This window comes from Trichosurus vulpecula, chromosome 9 (genome assembly GCF_011100635.1).
Source record: "Trichosurus vulpecula isolate mTriVul1 chromosome 9, mTriVul1.pri, whole genome shotgun sequence".
Lineage (NCBI taxonomy): Eukaryota > Metazoa > Chordata > Mammalia > Diprotodontia > Phalangeridae > Trichosurus > Trichosurus vulpecula.
The window spans coordinates 118,005,079-118,025,302 of record NC_050581.1 but is presented as its reverse complement, the minus strand read 5'-3'; the positions used below and the strand labels follow the sequence as shown (position 1 = coordinate 118,025,302).

General features: G+C 45.9%; 1 protein-coding gene across 1 annotated transcript; it reads left to right on the top strand.

Annotated features, from left to right (window-relative positions):
• The first annotated feature begins 7,110 nt into the window (after positions 1-7,110).
• On the top strand, positions 7,111-19,883 carry CCDC71 (coiled-coil domain containing 71). The gene is made up of 2 exons (XM_036737420.1): positions 7,111-7,195; positions 16,445-19,883. The coding sequence occupies exon 2, from the start codon at positions 16,496-16,498 to the stop codon at positions 17,618-17,620; it is 1,125 nt and encodes a 374-aa protein (XP_036593315.1). The 5' UTR covers positions 7,111-7,195; positions 16,445-16,495; the 3' UTR covers positions 17,621-19,883.
• Positions 19,884-20,224: the final 341 nt, after the last annotated feature.

The following is a 20,224-nucleotide window of genomic DNA, read 5'->3' as shown; positions in this document are numbered from 1 at the left end:
CTTAGCCACATTAATAGAAAAGTTCTCATTTGAGTCAGTTTGGTCTCCTGCTATCTGAGATTCCTCTTCTTCCTGTGGGGTAGGAGTGCCCCCATGTCTTTCACTTAATCTCAATCTTTCGTATACTAGCCGGTAGGCTGATAACACTATCCAGCTTTGCCTAGATAGTGATGCCCCTGACTGAATCCCAACTTCTCGTAAACACTTTTCCAAATCCCTAGGATCTCCTCTCCGTAGCCTTGGTTCCCAGTTTTCACAGGGTCCAGCTTTTTTAGCCAATTCTTTTGCTAGGGAGGAATAAAATGGATCCTCCCATCCTGGAATATTCATCTCTTCCTCTGGAATTGTTCTGCTTCTAAATAGAGATCTTATACCTAGCGATCCTGTTCGTGACGCCAAATGTATCAGGAGGGCAGAGTTTATAATCTCAAAGAGGATCATAAACATGTCTGAAAGGTTCGGAATCGCCGGATAGAAGAAACTCTCAAAGTAGAAGGCAGAAGAATCAAAACATTTATTTAGGCTCCACAGTAACCAACCCATGAACCAGAAGCCCCATTTTGATATGTTGATCATAATCTTCCAGGCCCAATAAGTACGCCTTGAAAGAGTAACCAGGAGGCTACAGAGAAACATGATTGCGTAAAGCAAAATCATGTTTCCCCCTTTTATGGTAATAAGATTACCCACTGGACTGAAGTCTTTGTTCAGCTTCCTCTCGTAGATCAGCTCTGCTACTGGCAGCTCCTGCCTCAGCTGTGTCTGTGTCTGTAACTGAAGCTGCAACTGAAACTGACGATGTAACTGTCGTAACTGCCTCTGTAACGGTCGTTGTAACTGTCGCTGGCTCCAACCGGAAAAGGAAAGAGAGTCTTCAAGCTGTCCTCTCCCCTCTTATAGGGTTTTTGACATCATCAAGCTCCGCCCAAATGACCAGGGCCGATTGGTTCCTGAGTTGGCCCCTCCCCCTAGCATAGCCGCCAACACCTCCCCTCAGCCAGCCCCATGACTCCTCACACAGGAAGCTGTCTGCTTCCCGGCATGCTCCCCGGGCCTCCTGCCCCGGAAGAGCAAGCCACAGTGTCCAGAGGCTCAATGAGGCAAGCTGAGCCATTCAAAGAAAACAAAAGCCATTATGGCTACACCGTGTTATGAAAGAAGAATCAGAATGAAACGGAAAAATCACAAGAAAGAAAAAAAGTGAAAATAGTATGCTTCGATCTGCATTCAGACTCCATAGTCCTTCCTTTGGATGTGGATAGCATTTTCCATTATGAATCTTTTAGAATTGTCTTGGATCATCATGTTGTTGAAAAGAGCTAAGTCTATCAAAGTTGGTCATCACACAATGTTGGTGTTATTGTGTACGATGTTCTTCTGCTTCTGCTCACTTCACTCATCATCAGTTCATGTAAGTTTTTCCAGGTTTTTCTGAAATCTGCCTGCTCATCATTTCTTTTTTTTTTAAATAAATTTTTTATTTTTAGTTTATAACACTCAGTTCCACAAGTTTTTAATTTCCAAATTTTTTTCCCCTTCCTTCCCTCCCCCTTGCCCCCAAGACAGCATGGAATCTGATATATGTTCTACATATACTTTTGCATTAAATTTATTTACACAATAGTCAAGTTGTAAAGAAGAATTATAACCTATGGAATGAATCATGGGAAAGAAGAAACAAAGCCAAAAAAGAAGAGAAAAAAAAAGAGCAAATATTTTGCCTCAATCTGCATTCAGACTCTGTAATTCTTTCTCTGGATGCAGACAGCTCTTTCTATCATGAGTCCTTTGGAGTTGTCTTTGAACCTTATATTGCTGAGAAGAGCCAAGTCTATCAAAGTTAGTCATCACAGAAGAATATGTCTGTGGTTGTGTACAATGTTCTCCTGGTTCTGCTCCCCTCACTCAGCATCAGATCATGTAGCCCTTTCCAAGTTATTATGAAGTCCGTATGTTCCCCATTTCTTATAGCACAATAGTATGCCATTACATTCATATACCACAACATGTTTAGCCATTCCCAAATTGATGGGCATCCACTTGATTTCAAATTCTTGGCTACCACAAAAAGAGCTGCTATAAATATTTTTGTACATGTGGGTCCTTTTCCCTTTTTTATAATCTCTTTGGAATACACACCTAGTAGTGGTATTACTGGATCAAAGAGTGTGCACAGTTTGACTGCCATTTGGGCATAGTTCCAAATTGCTCTCCAGAATAGTTGGATCAGTTTACAACTCCAGCAACAATGCATTAGTGTTCCAATTTTCTCCATCTCCTCCAACAGTTATCATTTTCTTTTTCTGTCATATTAGCCAATCTGATAGGTGTGAAGTGGTACCTAAGAGTTATTTCAATTTGTATTTCTCTAATCAATAGTGATTTGGAGCATGTTTAAATATGATTACAGATAGCTTTAATTTCTTCATCTGAAACCTGCCTGTTCCTATCCTTTGACCATTTATCAATTGGGGAATGACTTGTATTCTTATAAATTTGACTCAGTTTTCTATATATTTTAGAAATGAGGCCTTTATCAGAAATACTGGCTTTAAAATTGTTTCCCAGTTTTCTACTTTCCTTCTAATCTTGGTTGCATTGATTTTGTTTGTCTTTTTAATTTAATATAATAATGTAATATAATAAAAATTATCCATTTTGCATTTAATAATGTTCTCTATCTCTTATTTGGTCATAAATTCTTCCCTTCTCCATAGATCTGACAGGTAAACTATTCCTTGCTCTCCTAATTTGCTTATGGCATCACCTTTTATGTCTAAATCATGTAGCCATTTTGACCTATTCTTGGTATATGGTGTGAGATGTTAGTCTATGCCTATTATCTGCTATACTATTTTCCAATTTTCCCAGCATTTTTTGTCAAATAGTGAGTTACGATCATTGACTACTGCGTCTTGTGTACCTAACCTATTCCACCGATCCACCACTCTATTTCTTAGCCAATACAAAATAGTTTTGATGATTGTTGATTTATAAAATAGTTTTAGATCTGGTATGGCTAGGTCACCTTCCTTTGCACTTTTCTCATTAATTCCCTTGATATTCTTGACCTTTTGTTTTTCCAGATGAATTTTGTTATTTTTTTCTAGCTCTATAAAATATTTTTTGGTAGTTTGATTGTTATGGCACTGAATAAGTAAATTAATTTAGAACTGTCATTTTTATTACATTGGCTCAGCCTGCTCATGAGCAATTGATATTTTTCAGTTATTTAGATCTGACTTTATTTGTGTAAAAATTATTTTATAATTGTGTTCATATAGTTCCTGGGTTTGTCTTGGCAGGTAGACACCTAAATATTTTATATTGTCTACAGTTATTTTAAATGGAATTTCTCTTTCTATCTCTTGCTGCTGAGCTTTGTTAGCAATATAGAGAAATGCTGATGTTTTATACGGGTTTATTTTATATCCTGCAGCTTTCTAAAGTTGTTAATTATTTCAAGTAGTTTTTTAGTTGATTCTCTAGGATTCTCTAAGTATACCATCATATTATCTGCAAAGAGTGATAGTTTCATTTTCTCATTGTCTATCCTAATTCCTTCCATGTATTTGTCTTCTCTTATTGCTAAAGCTATTTTTAGTACAATATTGAATAGTAGTGGTGATACTGGGTATTGTTGCTTCACTCCTGATCTTATTGGGAAGGTTTCTAGCTTATCCCCATTACAAATAATGCTTACTGATGATTTTAGAGAGATACTTATCATTTTAAGGAAAGCTCCATTTAGTCTTATACTTTCTAGCTAGCTAGCTATTATTATTATTATATACAAAGTAGGAGGTTACAGGTCATTTTCTTTTTTATGGAGTCACCTACTTTATATGGACTCCTGAGGTAGAAAGGCAGGTAGGTGGGTAGAAGATATCTATGTTCCTACTAGGATATGGGGCTAGAATACCTTTTCACAATGCAATCTCTGCTTTATCTCCTGAGTTGAGTATGAGTAGCTCCAGATCCCTGGTCCTCTCCCTCTTATAACCTGGCCTGTATTTCCCGTGGCTCCCAGCCTCCTAGTACCATAGCCTAGTCTCTAAATGACTAACTTAATTTAGAGCTTAAAATATGCACATCATAACTTTATTATTCAACACAGGATTTAAGAAATGCATATCGTTACTTTATCAACATGGCTTTACTTCCCTTCCTATTAAGATTCTCCTCTCCTTTCCAGCTTTCAACGACCCCCAAAAGGACTATATACCCTAATTTATGTTATATATTAGAATTAGAGTATGAGCAGCAAGGTGGCACAGTGGATAGAGAGCCAGGCATGGAATCAGGAAGACCCAAGTTCAATTTGGCCTCAGATAATTACTGCGTAAGCCTGGGCAAGTCACTTGATTCTGTTTTCCTCAGTTTCCTCATCTGTAAAATGAGATGGAAACGGCAAACCACTCCAGTATCTTTGCCAAAAAAAACCCCAAATAAGGTCAGAGAAAGTCAGACACAACTGAAACATTTGAACAGCAACAACAAAATTAGAATATATTTACTAAGTGAAACTGGAAAAATTAAAGATACATTAAAACTTGTCAGTAGCTCTCAGACATTCTTAGAAAGGTCTTCAGCGTCCTCTTTCTAGTGGTCATAGTCTATTCCGTAAAGATCTGAGTTCTCAGCCAAGGGTCACTTGCAGAAAAGAATTATCAGGCATTCCTCTCAATATCAAAGTCATGAAGAGGAGAAATGGAATAGGCTCACCCTGTAGTAGAGGTGGTGAGAAGATCTTTTGAGCAGGTAAGTGATAGGGTCAGACCTATGCTTTAGGAGTATCATTTACCCAGCTGTGTGGAGGAAGAATGTGAGAGGGGAAGAGACTTGAGCCAAGCTGAACAATTAGGTGCCTAATGCAACAGTCCTGGTGAGAAGTGACAAAAATTTGAATGAGGTCAATTGGCTATTTGAGTGGAGAGACATAAGTACAAGAGCTATGGAGGGAGAATCTTATCGGTTATCTGTCAAGTGAGGAGATGAGTGAGAGGGGCAAGTTAACAGCTTAGGAAGCAGAGACGAGAGGCAAGGAATAGGTGTGACCGCAGGCTTTGGAAGGATTAACATGGGAGGACCCCCAGGAAACCAAAAGTCTAAGAGGCTAGTTGAGTTTTGTCTTATTGTCCAAATTTTGACCCCACCCCTATCCCCCTGAGGAAAAAGTGTTGAATTTTTGGGGTTGGAGAGGGAATGTTTCCACCTTTAGCTGAACTTCAATGGGATCTGGAGCTAGAGGGGACCTTAGAGAGACAGTGCAAGCACAGCAGTACAAACTTTTCTCTTGAAAGCATGCTGAATTTATAGTCAGAGAAGTGGATCTTTGTGAACTGGCTGAGCTACTTAACTTCTCTGGGCTTCAATGGCCTCATCTATCAAGGGAGGGGGTTTGACTAGATCAGGGCTTCTTAAACTTTTCCCACTCTCGACTCATTTTGGGGGAGGGGGCAGCACTGGTTGGCTTTTCGTGACCTGAGAGCATATTCAGTACATAAGTATGCATGCTTTGTGTTCAGAACCAAGGCTGCAGTGAAGTTGCATGCAACATGGGCAAGTACTGCCAGAAACACCTCAGATTCGTTACTTTACATTTTAATTAATTTTTGGTTGTTGCTCATTCAGAAATCTTTTACCGTTACCAAATTTTTCAAGACCCCATATGGGTTTGCAACTCACAGTTTAAAAAGCACTAGGACTAGACGACATCTGAGGTCTTTTCCAGCTCTAAACATATGATCTTATTTTTATAGATTAGCACAGGTGAAATGATTTATCCCAGGTCACACAGGAAAGTTAGTAGATGAAATAAAGGCTGTCCTGCAGCCAATATGCATCTAGTATCTTGAGTGTTTATATAGGAGTTGGGGATCCCTTTACTGATTTTTAGGGAAGCCTAAAGGTAGAGGTTGTGCTCTACCTTGAGTATATTAAGAGATTTTCCTAGGTCAACTTCAAATGGACCCTCAAAAGAAATGGGTAAAGTTTGAAGAAGAATTGTTTTAGGTGTGTGTAGGGGCAGGGTAGAGATAATGAATTCCCTTTGGGATATGTTGAGGTTGAGATGCTGCTGGAAAACAAAATGGTTATGTCCAAAAGGCAGTTGTTGATGTGAGACTGGAACTCAGAAGATTAGATCTTAGGAATCACGGGCATAAAGAATATAAGTGAGCTCATGGGAGGTGATCACCAAGAGAATGAAGATAGAGAAGGTTCAGGACAGAGCCTTGTGGAGCAACCAGTTGTTGGTGAGAGATAGATGATATTCCATCAAAGGAGACTGAAGACTGGTCAGATGTAGAATTAGGAGAAGGTAGAGTTAAGAAAACCCAGGGGAAAAAGAAAATGGGGGGGGGGGTGGAAGGGGAAGGGAGTCAGCAGTGTCAAGTATCCCTCAATTAATGTGTCTTCCTACCACCAGACTATCTGGGTCCATAGCAATCCTTGGTTGTAAGGGGGAGTAAAGGGCAAAGCTGTGTCCTTCTTTGGACCTGAGGACTCTCAGAGGGACAGAGCTTTGTCTCCTCTCTCCCACTAGGAATTCCTTGAGGACAGGACTGAATGTCCTCCACTCAGACTAGGAGCTCCCCTCCAGACAGGTCAGTGTTTCCAGTTCAGATAAGAGACTCCCTAAGGACAGGGCATAGATCTTCCTTTCATATCAGGAGCACCCTAAAAGCAGGGCTCCTCAGACTAAAGGCTCCCCGGGGGCAGGGCTGTGTTTTCCCCTCAGACTGAAGGCTCCCTGAGGGCAAGACTTTAATAGCCTCTTTAGATCAAGGACCCCTAGAGGGTAGGGCTGAGTTTGTCCTTCAAACTGGAGGCTCCCTGAGGACAGGACAGTGTTTCTCCCTCAGAATGGAAGCTCCCTGAGGGCAGAACTGTAGTTTCCCCTCAGATTGGAGGCTCCCTGAGGGCAGGGATGTGTCTCCCCTAAATCTGGATAACCAGGGTTAGAGCAAAAATACGACCAGGAACCGCCACGTGGGGGCGTGGGAGACCCTAGGGGGCGGAGACCCTGGGGGGAGGGGAGGGGCCGGGGGTCCCCAGCCCAGGAGGGGGGGCTTTGGGGGTGGGGGGGCCGGAAGCGGAAGTGGAGCTGCACTTCCGGCCCTCAGCGGGGCGGCCATGTTGGAGCGGCGGAGGCGGCGCAGAGGCTGGTCCCGGGTCCCCGCGGCGGCGGCCGGTAGGTGTTGGGCCCGCGGGGCCGAGCCGGCCCGGGCCGTCCAGAGGGGGCGCTGGGCCCGGGGCCTGGCCATGGCGGCGGCGGCGGCGGCGGCGGCGGCTCAGTCTGCTGGGCCGGGCCGTAGGTAGCGCCGAGGGGGCGGGGCTGGGGGGCGCCTCGGAGCCCCTCCCCCACTCCAGCCCTCCCCCTCTTGCCCTCCCTTCCCTTCCCCGCCCCGTGCCACCCCCAGCGCCCACCGCCCTCCCCCTCATAAGTCCCTCCACAGTCATAGCTCCCCACCCACAGCTCCCCCATTCTTACATCCTTTCGGGTCCTCCCACCCTCATACGCTCCCCACCTCCACGACCCCCAGGTTTCCTGCCCCTCCCACCCTCTTTATTCACCTTATCCCACCCTTTTCACGCATACAAACTAGGCGCCCCGGGAACAAGACCTTGCTGATCCCATATCTTGAAGCACTGAGACTCTCCGCTCATACACACTTCTCCATTTTTTACTCTTCCATTGCTCTCTTCTCGACCCAGGCTCCCCTGGCCACATCCTTATTCTCATCTCCATCCTCATTATTCCCATTCCTACCCCCATTCTCATCCCCACTCCTATTCTAATCCTCCTCTCTGTCCCCACCCCCTTTACCATCCCCATTCTCATTTCCATTCCCCACCCCCATCTTCATCCCCATCCCTATCTCCATTCCCACCTCCATCCCCATCTCCATTCCCACCCCCATTTCCATTCCCACCCCCATCCCTATTTCCATTTCCACCCCCATCCCTGTCTCCATTCCCATCCCTATCTCCATCCCTATTCCCATTCCCACCCCCATCTCCATCCCTATTCCCATTTCCACCCCCATCCCTGTCTCCATCCCTATTCCCATTCCCACCCCCATCCCTATTCCCATCCCTATCTCCATCCCCATCTTTTCTTGAACCCTGTCATACTCCAACCTGCTCCAATCCTCACGAAGTTCAGATATCCCAGCTTCCTCTCATGCTCCATGTGCTTTAGCCTTGGAGCCCTCTATGTCCTCAGGTTTCTTCTCTCAGTACTCCATATATTCATCAAGGTCACACCCCCTCAAAAACAAAACAAAACAGAACAACTTGGGCCAGGCATCTTCCTCATTTACTTCTCATATAGGCTTTCTGAAATCAAGAACCTCAACCCCTCCCCAACTTCTCACCTGTGGAGCCTCCCAAATCCGTGGACCTACAGAGCTTCCACTGTCTTTCTTGAGTTCCCCAGAGGGTCCCTCTCCAGGCTCCCCAACCTTTTCCCAGTTCTGCCTCTGCATAACCTTGGGCAAATAAGTAACTTCCCCTTTCTGAGCCTCAATTTTCCCATCTGTGCAATATAGGGATTTGAAGGTCCTTCCCAGCTCTAAATCTGGGCTTCTAAATCTCCGTTCCAGTTTGTACCTTCTAGGATTCAGTTATCCCTTCACTGGTTCTAGTTTCTTTTAGGCCCCTAACTCTGTATCCTCTCACATGTTCACACCTCAGGCCTACTCCCTTCTCTTCTTGAGGCTGTGGGGAAATACAGGTCTAGTTGGAAGGCCTTAGGTACCTTGAAGTGCCTCGGAATAACCTCTGCCTGGTTCCTTTGTGAGCCCCTGAAGCCTGTGATATCCTAGGCTTCTAGAAAGCCGGGGTCCTCTCCAGACCAGCCACGGTGGGAAGATGCTGGCATAGGAGAGCCTGAATGGGTGACCCTCAGCTCAAAGGTCAGGCAGACAAAACACCCCGAGCAAGCCCAAGACTTCCTCCCTTCCCTTCCACCTTCTGTGTGCCCAGTCCCAGGACCCTGAACCTTCCCTTTTTTCCACTTCCAAATTCAGATCCAATAAAGGGCTAAGGTCCTGTGAAGGAAAAAAAGATTGTTTGTGGTTTAATGGGGGTGGGGGTGGGGTGGGGTGCCATTATCACTGGCTTAGCGTGCTGGTGCCAGAGCCTAAAGGAATGTTTCTAAACAAAGAGGTGACAATTGCTGCTTCTGGGAATAAGATAATCTACCCAGAGTTTTCAAATTGCTACCTGAGCACATTAGGACTCTGAGAAGTGTATGTGTATGCTGGAGAGACAGCTCCTGGTGTTGGTGTGCATAGGGAATACTACTTAGGGCTCTGCCTGGGATCCCACAGCACTAAGCTGCTACTGATCTTTTAATGAGTTAGCTGCAGCTGGGGAGGTTGCAACTGTCCCTGGGTCCATAGGCCCCTGGGAGCAGTGGTATTACACAAATACTTCCCCTTCCTTCCCTTTCTGCTGGAAGCTGTGTCTGTCTGTGGTCAGTGCTGAAGAAGTCAGTCACTCCAAGCAATGCCCAGTCAGCAGGCTACAGTTGGGTAGGTGCCCCCAGGAATGCTGGTGCTTATCTGGATGGATGATTGGTGGTAATGAAAGCCACCTAAGGTCTGAGGAGTTGGAGAAGTCTGGAAACGTTTCCTATTTGCTAATGAAAAAGAAAGCCTCAGTCTGACTCCGCTATCCCAACAACTGGGCCCAAGGAGGCTCTTCTACAAAGGATTTTGGGCCAAGCCCAGGCCCAGGGCTTCCTGCCAGGCTTTGGAAGGCCTGCCCTTTGATTGTCTCCCTGGCTCTGAATTTGCCCTGGAAGAGGATGGGGAGTTTTGGTTTGAGAAGACAGTTTCCTGCTTACATGCCTCTCTCTCTGGGAAGGAACCTGTGAATCATGGGGTGAATTGTAGTTCTCTTGGCTTCTGGCTTTCTTGGGAGGAATGGGGTGGCAGTTTCCCTGGGTGCCATCAGAGGAGAAGGGTGAAAAGGCAAAATGTAGCCTTAGAACAGGGGGGTGGGAGGGTAGGGGGGGGGTGGGAGGGTGGGGGGGCGGGGCAGGCTGAAGTGCCAGGGCACTTACTCCTCAGGTTCTTCTTTCACCCTTTAAGTAATTTGGGGGTCCTTAAGGATAAGAAAGCTTTGACTTCACACTCCCTTTGGCTGGGCTCTGGAAAACCCCAAGTATTGGGACTTAGAGACATGCTTAACAGCTAAGCAAGAGTCAGAAGCCCCAAATTTGGACCCCAGCTCTTTGCTTGATACTTGAATGATCTTGTACAAGTTACTTGACCTCACTAGGCCTCGGTTTCCTCATTTGTAAAATAAGGAGGCTGACCTAGATGATCTGTAATGCCCTTCCAAATCTAAATTCATGATCCTTTGAGCCTTTCCAGTTAATATTCTTTCTCAGAAATCACCCAGCATAACCCTCTCATAACCCCCGCTAGGGGGAAAAATCCCACAGGATCAGGCGACTTCTCTGAATCACTCTGGTTTTAAGTAACAAAACTGGAGCTTCCAATATTCTTTCCAGCTTCAAGTCCTATGATTATCTAGGTTATACTTCCTTCCCATAGGTCTCAGTTTCCTTCCTGAAAAAAGGAAAAGATTGAACTAGATGGTTCCAGCTCTAAATCTATTGACCCCATGAGATCACTCTTTACCTGGTGGTAGGAGGAGAAGGAGGGAGACAAAAGAGTCCACTAAAGAGATGGCCTATCTTGGGGTCTCTTTCCTCTTCTTGTCCTGTGGGGATATTGGTCCTTATGCTACATGCCTCACAGGAAGGTTGCGAGGATAAATTTGAGTCATAGGAATAGCTGTGCTTTAGTGGAAAGAGCATTGAACCAGAAGTAAGGAAATATGGATTTAAATCTTGACTATGTGACTATGGGCAAGTCATTTTTCTCTGAGCCTCAATTTCCTCCTCATTTAAATGGGGACAATACACAAACTACTTACTTCCCAGGGTTGTTTTAAGGAAAGTCCTTTGTAAACGTTAAAGCAGCATGTAAATGAGTTGTAATTACAGATTTGAGGCCCACCAAGGGGAAATGACTTGACTGATATCATACAACTAGTAAGCACACAGCCCGGAAGATGCCTCTGGCCAGATTTCCTTATGGAATCCTCAAGACTCCAGTAGCCAGACTTCTGGAAAAGCCAGCATCTCTACTGGCAGAGGCAAGATTCCTGCCCAGATCTTTGATTAGATGCCCTTTCCAGCCCACAGCACTTTGGGGAATGTGACCTCCTTCAATGTTCCCAGTTTGTTTCCCTCCCTGCCCCCCCCCCCCCCGCCCCCTGTGGACCTGTGCACGAGTCCCCTCTCCTGCCTTACAAAAGTCTAGTAGCCTCATCCCTGACTCCCATTCCCTAAACTCTTGACTCCTCTTACATTCTTCCCTCCAGGTATCTCCAGGCATGGATTTTCTTGGGTTGAGAGATGGTAAGCAGCTTCCTCCTCAAGCTGTAACCTCTTCCCAAGTCCCAGCCCACCCATTACCATTCACCTTTCTATTAGGCACCTCCCCTCGCTCTCATGGTTTAAGAGTTGGCTTTGACTCTGCCATCTTCTTTATGCCCCAAGTCCATTCAGCAAGTATTTATTAAACGTCCACTACATGCCCAGCACTGTACTAGGGCTTCAAAGACGCAAACAAACCATCCCTGCCTTCCAAGAGCTTGTATTCCAATGGGAGTAAATAACCTGAACACAAATGAGTGCTATGAAGTGTATACAAAGTAAGTACAGTTTTCAGGGGAGGGCTGGGGCTGGCGTCAGGAAAGGCCTCACCTACAAGGTGGCACTTCAGCTGTATACCAGCTGTACAAAGGCACAGAGATGGGCTTGGTAGCTAGGCCAGTTTGGCTGGAACGAAGAGGTGAGAGAGAGTAACATAATAAGTAAGGAAAGATAGGCTACAGCCAGATTGTGAAGGGCTTTAAATGCCATATTGACAAGTTTGTATTTGATCTTGGAGGTAATAGGGAGCCACTGGGTTTTCTTGAGCAGGTCAGCTTTTTGCCCTAGGAGCATTTGATAGCTCTGTGGAGGGCATATTGGAGAGGGGAGATACTAGAGAGCAATTAGGACGAAATTGCCCTAGTCTAGGTGATGAGGGCCTGAACTAGGCTGATGGCCGTGTAAAAAGAGATAAGGGGATAGATTTGAGAGATGTGGAGGTAGAATTAAAATCTGGCAACTAATTAGAGAAGATAGGTGAGGGAGAGAGAATAACTGAAGATTACTTGGAGGTTGTGAACTTAAGAGAGTAGAAGGATGGTGGTACCCTTAACAGAAACAGGGAAGTTAGGAGAAGGGAAGGGTGTGGGGGGAAAGAGAGTGAATTCTATATTGTACGTACTGATTTTAAGATGTTTACTAAGGCACCCCTTTGCAAATGTCTGATGAGTAAGCTCTTGACGAAAGACTGGAACTCATGAGAGGCTAATGTAGATCTTGGAGTCATATACAAGTAGAGGACAATTGAACGTGCAGGAAGTGATGATTTTACTGGGAGTAAGCAAAGAAATCAGAGCCCTGGACAGAAACCTAGGGAACATTCACACATAGGAGCACCATGAGCCTACAAAAAATACTGAAGAGGAGTGGCCATGGTAGGAGGAGAACCAGGAAAGAGATGGCATGAAAACCCAGGGAGGAGAAAATATCCGGGACAAAAGGGTGGTCAAAGATGTTAAGTGCTGCCTAGACCGAAAAGGATGAGAACTGAGAAGAATCCATTAGGTCCAATAGTAGATAACATACTAGAGACACTTGGATAGAAAGAGGAAATAGATGCAGAGTTCAGGAAACAGATTACAAGCCAGGTATGGAGATATGATATAGGAGAAGTAGTAAGGGACTTTCATTATCTGGACATATTTTTTAAAAAGAAAGTCATTGGTAATTTTGGAAAGAGCAATTTCATTTGAGTAATGAGATTGCAACCCAGATTTAAAAGGGTCGAGATGTGAGTGAGAGGGGAGTAAGTAGATTGTACATTGAGTTTTTCTAGGAGTTTAGTTGTGAACAGATGGAGATACATAGTAGAAATATGGGATCTGGTAGAAAATGGGTTGTTTTTTTAAGGATAAGAAAAACTTGGACATATTTGTAGGCAGTAGAGAAGGAGCCAGTATGTAAGGAGGGATTGAAAATTAAGAGAGGTTATAGGACCAAACTTCTGGAGGAGATAGGAAAGTATAAGATCAAGGTTACAAGTAGAAGGATTGGCCGTGGCTGGACCAAAGGAAGAGAAGCTAGCTCAGGTTAGTTCTATTTATCAATAGATAATGTGACAGGAAAGGAAAGAAGAAAGAAAAGGAAGGAGGTATGAGGAAGGGAAGACAGTATGGTATGAGAGGTTTAAGTTTGGAACATCTGTCTACTGGGAATGTGCAGTAGACAATCGAGAGAGTCAAAGGATTGCCTTGCTACTTTGAGGGCTAAGTGAGATTAAATAGCATGGAAATGCAGTGGATCCAGGCAGTGGTCAGCGGCACCTGAATAGGAACAGAGATCTCCATTCAATCTCCATGACATCTCCTCTGTTTCCTGCATGTAGCACTGCCATGACCCTCATTCCATTGCTCATCATCCCCTACTTGTCCTGTTGATAACCTCCTTACTAGTCCTCCTGCTTCTAATGGCTTTCCTCTCCAGTTCATCTTTCCTAAAGATTCCCAAATAACCTTCCTATGAGTTAGGTGTGACCTTATCACTCCCCTTTTCAAAAACCTGCAGGGGTTCCCTAGTGCGTGTAGGACAAAAGAGGAATTTACCCTGACATCGAAGGCCCTCCATAATTTTGTTACCACCATCCTTTCCCATACTATCCGTTCACACACTCCAGCCAAAATCCAGCTATACTGGAGGACCAACTGTTTTTTAATCTTGGCCTGTCATATCCTTCACCTGTTACTTCTCTTTCCTCAAGGCCTAGCTCAGGTCTTAGTCTTCTCTGAACCTCTCCAGTTAAAAGTGTTCTTTCCTTCAAATTTCCCCTAAAGTATGTGGTCTGGATCGCTGCTTTGTCCTTGTTGTTCTCTACCTTGTCTTATCCAGGGGTGGGGACCTTGTGTCCTTGAGGCCACATGTGGCTTTCTCGGTCTTTGGGTATAGCCTTTTGACTGAATCCAAGTTTTACAGAACAGATCCTTTTATTGAATTCAGTCAAAGGGCCGCACTTGAGGACCTAGAGAGCCACATGTGGCCTTGAGGCTGCAGGTTCCCCTCCCCTGTATACCTTAAAGTCAAAAAACATGACTACACACACACACACACACACACACACGTATACATATATATATATATATATATATATATATATATATATATATATATATATATATATATATGCAAGACACTATATTGGGTCCTGAGGATTCATGAAAAAAAAAAGTCCCTCTCAAGGATCTTATAATTTAATGAAGGATACACCATGTACATAGACAAATAAGCAGAAAGTCGGATAAAGTCATGTCTAGAGGGACAGAGCGCTAACAACTGGGGTGACTTGGAAAGACCTCAGGCAGAGGCTGGCTCCAGAGCTGTGCTTTGAAGGAAGCTGGGGATTCTGGGATGCAGATACAAGGAGAGAGTCCATTCCTGACATTGGGGATCACATGTTCAGAGGTATGAAGAAGAGAGATGTCATATATAGGCATCAGCTACTAGACCAACTTGGAGTGGAAAGTTCACGAAGGGAGTACCTTGAAATAAGACTGGAAAGGGTAGGAAGCATGTAGATTTTTGAGACCTTTAAATGCTAGGCTGAGGAGTTTATATTTTGTCTTAGAGGCAATAGGGAACCACTTGATGAAGGTCTTTTGAGTTGGGGGTGTTATGGTCAAATATGCATATTAGGAATCTCAATCTGGCCACTCTGAAGGGTAGTTTGGAAAAGAGAGAGACTAGAATGAAGGAGAGCCGTTAGGAGGTTAGTGAGATGGTATAGGTTAGAAGTGACCAGTGCCAGAGTTAGGGTGGGGACTGTGTGATTAGAGAGGAGACTGATGTAACAGATTCTGAAGATGTAGCATCAACAACCCTGGGCAACTGATTGGATGCTTAGTGTGAGAGGGAAAGAAGAATAAAGTGACTATTAAGGCTGGTGGTCCCCTTAATAGAAGTAGGGAAATTTTGAAGCAGGATGTAGGGGGAAGTTAGGAGTTCTGTTGTAGAAATGATGCATTGGAAATATGGGCAGGAAGAAACAAAAGAGGGTCACCGAGGCATTTTTTTTTAAATGCAGAAAAGAGAACAGAAGGAAGGCCAGAAAGAAGCAGAAACAAGTATTACATCTTTGAATGTACTAAATACATATGCTAAAAAAGAAAAACAGAACTGTACATATTAGAGATCTTCAAATTTCATATACAGTGTTCTTTTGGTGTTCTGCTATTATGTAGAAATGTTCATTTTATCTGGTCTTTAATTTCAGAATAACAATTTAAATCTAGTTTGTATTATGGGGACTGGAGTTCAGGAGAAAGATCAGGACTGGGTATCCAGATTTGGGAGTCATTTGCATAGAGATGAAAGTTGAAGCCATGGTGCTGATATGATCACTAAGGGAGAGTGTTGAGAAAGAAGAGAAGAGGGCCCAGGTCAGAGGCATGAGTAATGCTCGGAGTACACTGGGCAAGATGATCCAGCCAAGGAGACCAAGAGCAGCTGTCAGGCAGTGAGGACAGAAAGCAAGAGAGAAACATCAAAGAAGCTTAGGGAGGACGGTGATCAACAGGGGCAGAACTGGCCCAAGATGGTAAGTAGAATAAAGACTATGTAATTGGGTTTGGGAGATGATAACATAGGGTTATACATTTAGAATTGGAAGGGTCCTTAAAGGCTACTGAGCCCCCTCATTTTACTGGTGAAGAAACTGAGGCACAGAGAAGCTAATCATACAGCTAATAAGTTTCTGAAATGGGATTTGAGCTGAAGATGTTGTAGAATTTGGAGAGTATGTACATCTCAAATCAAGCAATTAAAAACATTTGTTAAGTGCCTGGCACTGGGGATAGTGAGAAAAGTAGTCTGTGCCCTCAGAAAGTAGGTATTCTGCTGGGAATACAACATGTCCATGGATACATGCATAGAAGATAGATATTAACTAAATACATAGTAATTGGGGGATGGAGGAGGGGCTCAGGAAAAACCTCTTCAAGGAGGTGAAACCTGAGCTGAACAGGTGAGAAGGGGGGAAGCCTTTCAGTCCTGTAGGTATGGAAGTCCTTCTCCCTGCCCCCATCTTCCCCCAGAATGTAAGCTCCTCAAGGGCAGAGCCTGTGTTAGTTTTCATCTTTCCCCAGGGCTGGGACTAGCACAATAGACACATTTAATAAATATTTAAGGTGAATTTTCTTCTGAAGACATCCTTTCTGAAGGCTGCACTGAGGCTGTGATTGTTGTCCTTAATTGGGCTTCCTCTTTTTCTTTGAGGTGTCAAGCACTGGTTTGTGGGCCCTGGACAGCTCTTCACAGCCTAATGCCATGAATGTGGAGGTGGATAATGTGGAGGAGAAAGCTGTCCATTCATGGTCCAGAATCTCCTCTGCAGGACAGAAAGCCTTGGAGGAAGCACTCCTGGTCTTCAACCCCATGTCCAAGGACCTCAGTGACACAGAGGCCCAACTTGTGGCCTTTCTCCAAGGTCTCCGGGAGGAGGGCTACCAGCCCACTATCCTTCGGAGCAAGGATGTTTATGGCTATAGCTCCTGCACAGCTGACCCCCCAAGCCAAACCAAACACCACGTTGGCCCTGCTGCTCAGGCCAAACCACTGCCCTCGGACGTTCCCAAAGCCACTTCCAGGAGCCTGCTGGCTGTCCCAGGGGCCATCCTGGGGAGGTCTTCTAAGGTCCCTAGCTCCCCAATAATCAAAACCAGCTCCACCAACCTTTTGTTGAACTCCCTGAAACAGTCAGGCTCAGGCAGTGGCAAGAACTCATCTGTGGGCTTCCCTACCCACATGTACCCTGGGGTATACCCAGCTATGCGGCTCTCTGTTGTTCTAGAAGCCTTGGTCCCTTTAAAGGCTACAGCATCCTGTTTAAACTCCAAGTACAAGCCTCTGGGAATCTCGAATTCAGACCTTAAGCTGCTGAAGGGCTCAGGGAGATCCCGGCAATCAGCTCCCAACAAAACCACTAACAAAGGGCACCGGTGTTTGATCCGGAAAGCACCAGACCGGGCTTCCCTCTCAAAGGGTGGACGACGGGGCCCCAGTGGTGGCGTCCTTCGGGAGAGTAATGCCTGCAAGGCCTCAGGCATCCTAAATGGTAGGCGTCGAAAGAAGGGGACCCAGGTGAAGACTTCCAAGAGCGGGGCCAGGACTGCCTGTAGGGGTGGCAGAGGCAGCCATCCAGAAGCCACAGGGCCAAAGAGGAAAAGGTCAGAGGAGGCGAAAGAGACCCCAGCCAAGAAGAAGAGTAAGTTGGGGCCTGGACTAAGCAAAGCTAGGCTAGTGCCAAGCTCACCAAACCTCTTGAAGTTCCGGGTCATCAAAGTGAATAAGCGATTCTCTGATGAGGAGGTGCGGCAGAGAGCACAGAAGATCCTGAGAGTCAATTTGTCTCCAGTGATCCGGATCCAGCCACTGCCCCACTCTGTCTCCTGATTGACTCAAGGTCCAGTCCAGGGCCCATTTCCCTTTGACCCAGCCAGTCCACACACCACTGCCCCCCTCCCCCCCAACTCATCCACCCTCCCTTGTGGGAAGGGGAAGTGAGAAACTTTGATTCTCCTGCTGGTGGCTGGAGCAGCATGGGTGTTGGGTGACAGTGTGTTAGCTGATACCTGCAGACTCTGGGCAGCTTGCTCCATTCCTGTTTCAGGCTCTCTGGCCACCGGGCCCCTGGGACTGCCTGCCCGGCTCTGAGCCACTTTCAGAAATGCAGGGAGATGCCTCCCCCATCCCAAGGGAGAGAGTAGGATTTTACTACCCGCTCTCAAAGAGCCACTTACGGCTTCACCCCAACAGACCTTCCCCAACCCTTGGGGGAGGTAGTTTTGTCATGACGTGATGCACTGTGATTTGTTATTTTCCAAGCTTTATGTTTACTGATTTCATTTCGATCGAGTTTTATATCTTTATATGCCCCCATGCCCCTCCCCCCCTCCCCAGTGTCTGCCTTCTCAATCAGGGTCAGAGCTTGGGGTTTCCTCCCTCTTTTCAGAATGCATTTACAACTCCTCTTGTTTTGGGTCCTCTCCATGCTTCCAGGAAAGTTGCCACTGAAGGGGTGGAGAGTGGATTGGTTTCAGTAACAGGTTAATTGACAGCCCCTGGCACTTTCCTTCTAAACTAGTGCCAGGGGGCAGGCCTGCTGCCTGCCTACCTGGGGTGACCAACACCTTGAGTCCCTTGATCTCAGTAAAGCATCTCATCAGTGCTGTTGAAAGTACAGCAGAAGGAGCCAGCATATAAACTGGCAGGTAATTTAGTGTTTCAGATTTGTTCTAACTTCCTCTGGGTGGTTATGGGAGGCTCTGCCTTCTTGAAGTTTGCTTCTGTGGATAAATTTGGACAGAGGCCAGCTTACTCTCCCGTCCTGAGATAGCCTGGGCTTGGGCCTCATGAGCAAAAAGGAGAGTCAGGTGGCTAGGCCCTTCTTTCTGCAAGATCATGGGGGATCCTGCCAGGTGAGTGAGTGTAGGGTTGTGACCCTACAGCTGATATCTAGGCCAAGAGAGGAAAAGAGGATTTTTTTTTGTCTACTTCTTCCCAGGGGGACAGAACCAGACAGTGACTCCTTGTCTCCCATCCTTGCACACCATGAGTCTGTGGGCAACCATCCAGAGCTTCAAGGCCTTTCCTCAGGGCTGCTGTTTCCCTCCTGGCTGCTACTTCCCCCCAGGGCCTTATCTTTAAATCCCTGCAGCTAGACCTTGAGGAATTGTGGCTGTCTAGCCCCAGCCTTTCTTCCCTTCTTTCCTTTCATCCTTCCCCAGAATCTGATTCCCCTTCCCTTCCTTTCTACCAGTCATACTCTAGGGTCTTGGCTCTGGAAGTGTGTGTGGAGGGAGGGGAGTGGGGAGAGATATGTTCAGTCTCTTCCCACTTGGAACAAAAGGATGATTGGAAGTAGGAATGGCCTGGAGCACCAATGGTCATTGTGTCTCCGGACCAAGACTTTGAGGCCTTAATCCACCCCCAGACCCCATTGTGGGCCTGTGGAACAGAGCTGGAAGCTATGGAGCCAGGTCAAGCCATGCCCCTTTCCAGTTGGGAGTACTCTGTTTCTGGGTTGGCCCCTAGTGCAGCTGCAAAGAGCGCCTCTTTGGATGGCTGATGTAGGTTTGGGGCCTGTGGGGGAAGTTCTTCACTACCCTCACTTTCATAGAAGTTGGAGAGTATGGGGTAATGACTGGAAGGCTTGGTCACCTCCATGACAGTGGAAAGTATTTCCCAACTGGACCCCGGACTCTCAGATGGGGGGCTGAGCTGGCACTCCCCCCCTCAAATTTGAATCCAAACAGTGTCCCTTTCCCCCTTCATCCTGCCCTCAAGTCATCCACCCTACCCTTGCCCTCTGCTGTCTGTGGGTGCCTCAGAGTTCATAGTGGCAATGGTGGGGGTGGAGCCTAGAAGGCAGGTCACCATTCCTTCCCTGGTTGGTGTCCTTTGTGACTTTGGGAAACTCGAGGACCAGACCCTCATCCCTGCTGCGTGTTCATTGGTTTGTTTGTGATGTCTCCACGGATTCGGATCTGTGATGTTCGGTATGCAGTTGTGGCCTGTGAAGAGTGCAACTGACTTCAGGGGAAGGTCCTCAGGCCTCTGGGGTCTGAGGTCTTGCCGGCATTTAAGTTAAATGGGAATTATTGACCACTTGCAGGCCACTTGTTCTGCTGTCCTCAGTAAATGGTGCTTCATCCTCTGCATCTGTGTTTGAGTACTTTTTCCCAGACCTTCCCTGAGAAGAGCTGGAATTGGAGGGGATTGGAGGTGGGGGCTGCAGTCCTGCTGGGGATCAGAAGTGGAAAATTTAGGAATATCTCCTTCCCTCCAGTTTATTCTCAAGGACAATGTAAGGCTGGAAGGTTTTAGGAGAAAGATGGGAGGCCCTTATTTCTCTTTCTCCCTCGAGGAATAGCAGGTAATCCCCATGGGCTGGCCCACTAGAAGTAGGAACTCCAGAGAGTAGGATAGTCATAGATTGAGCTGCAGGGTCCATTGTGCCCAGGAACTTTTGGGGATGGGTCATAGGGAGAAGTTTGA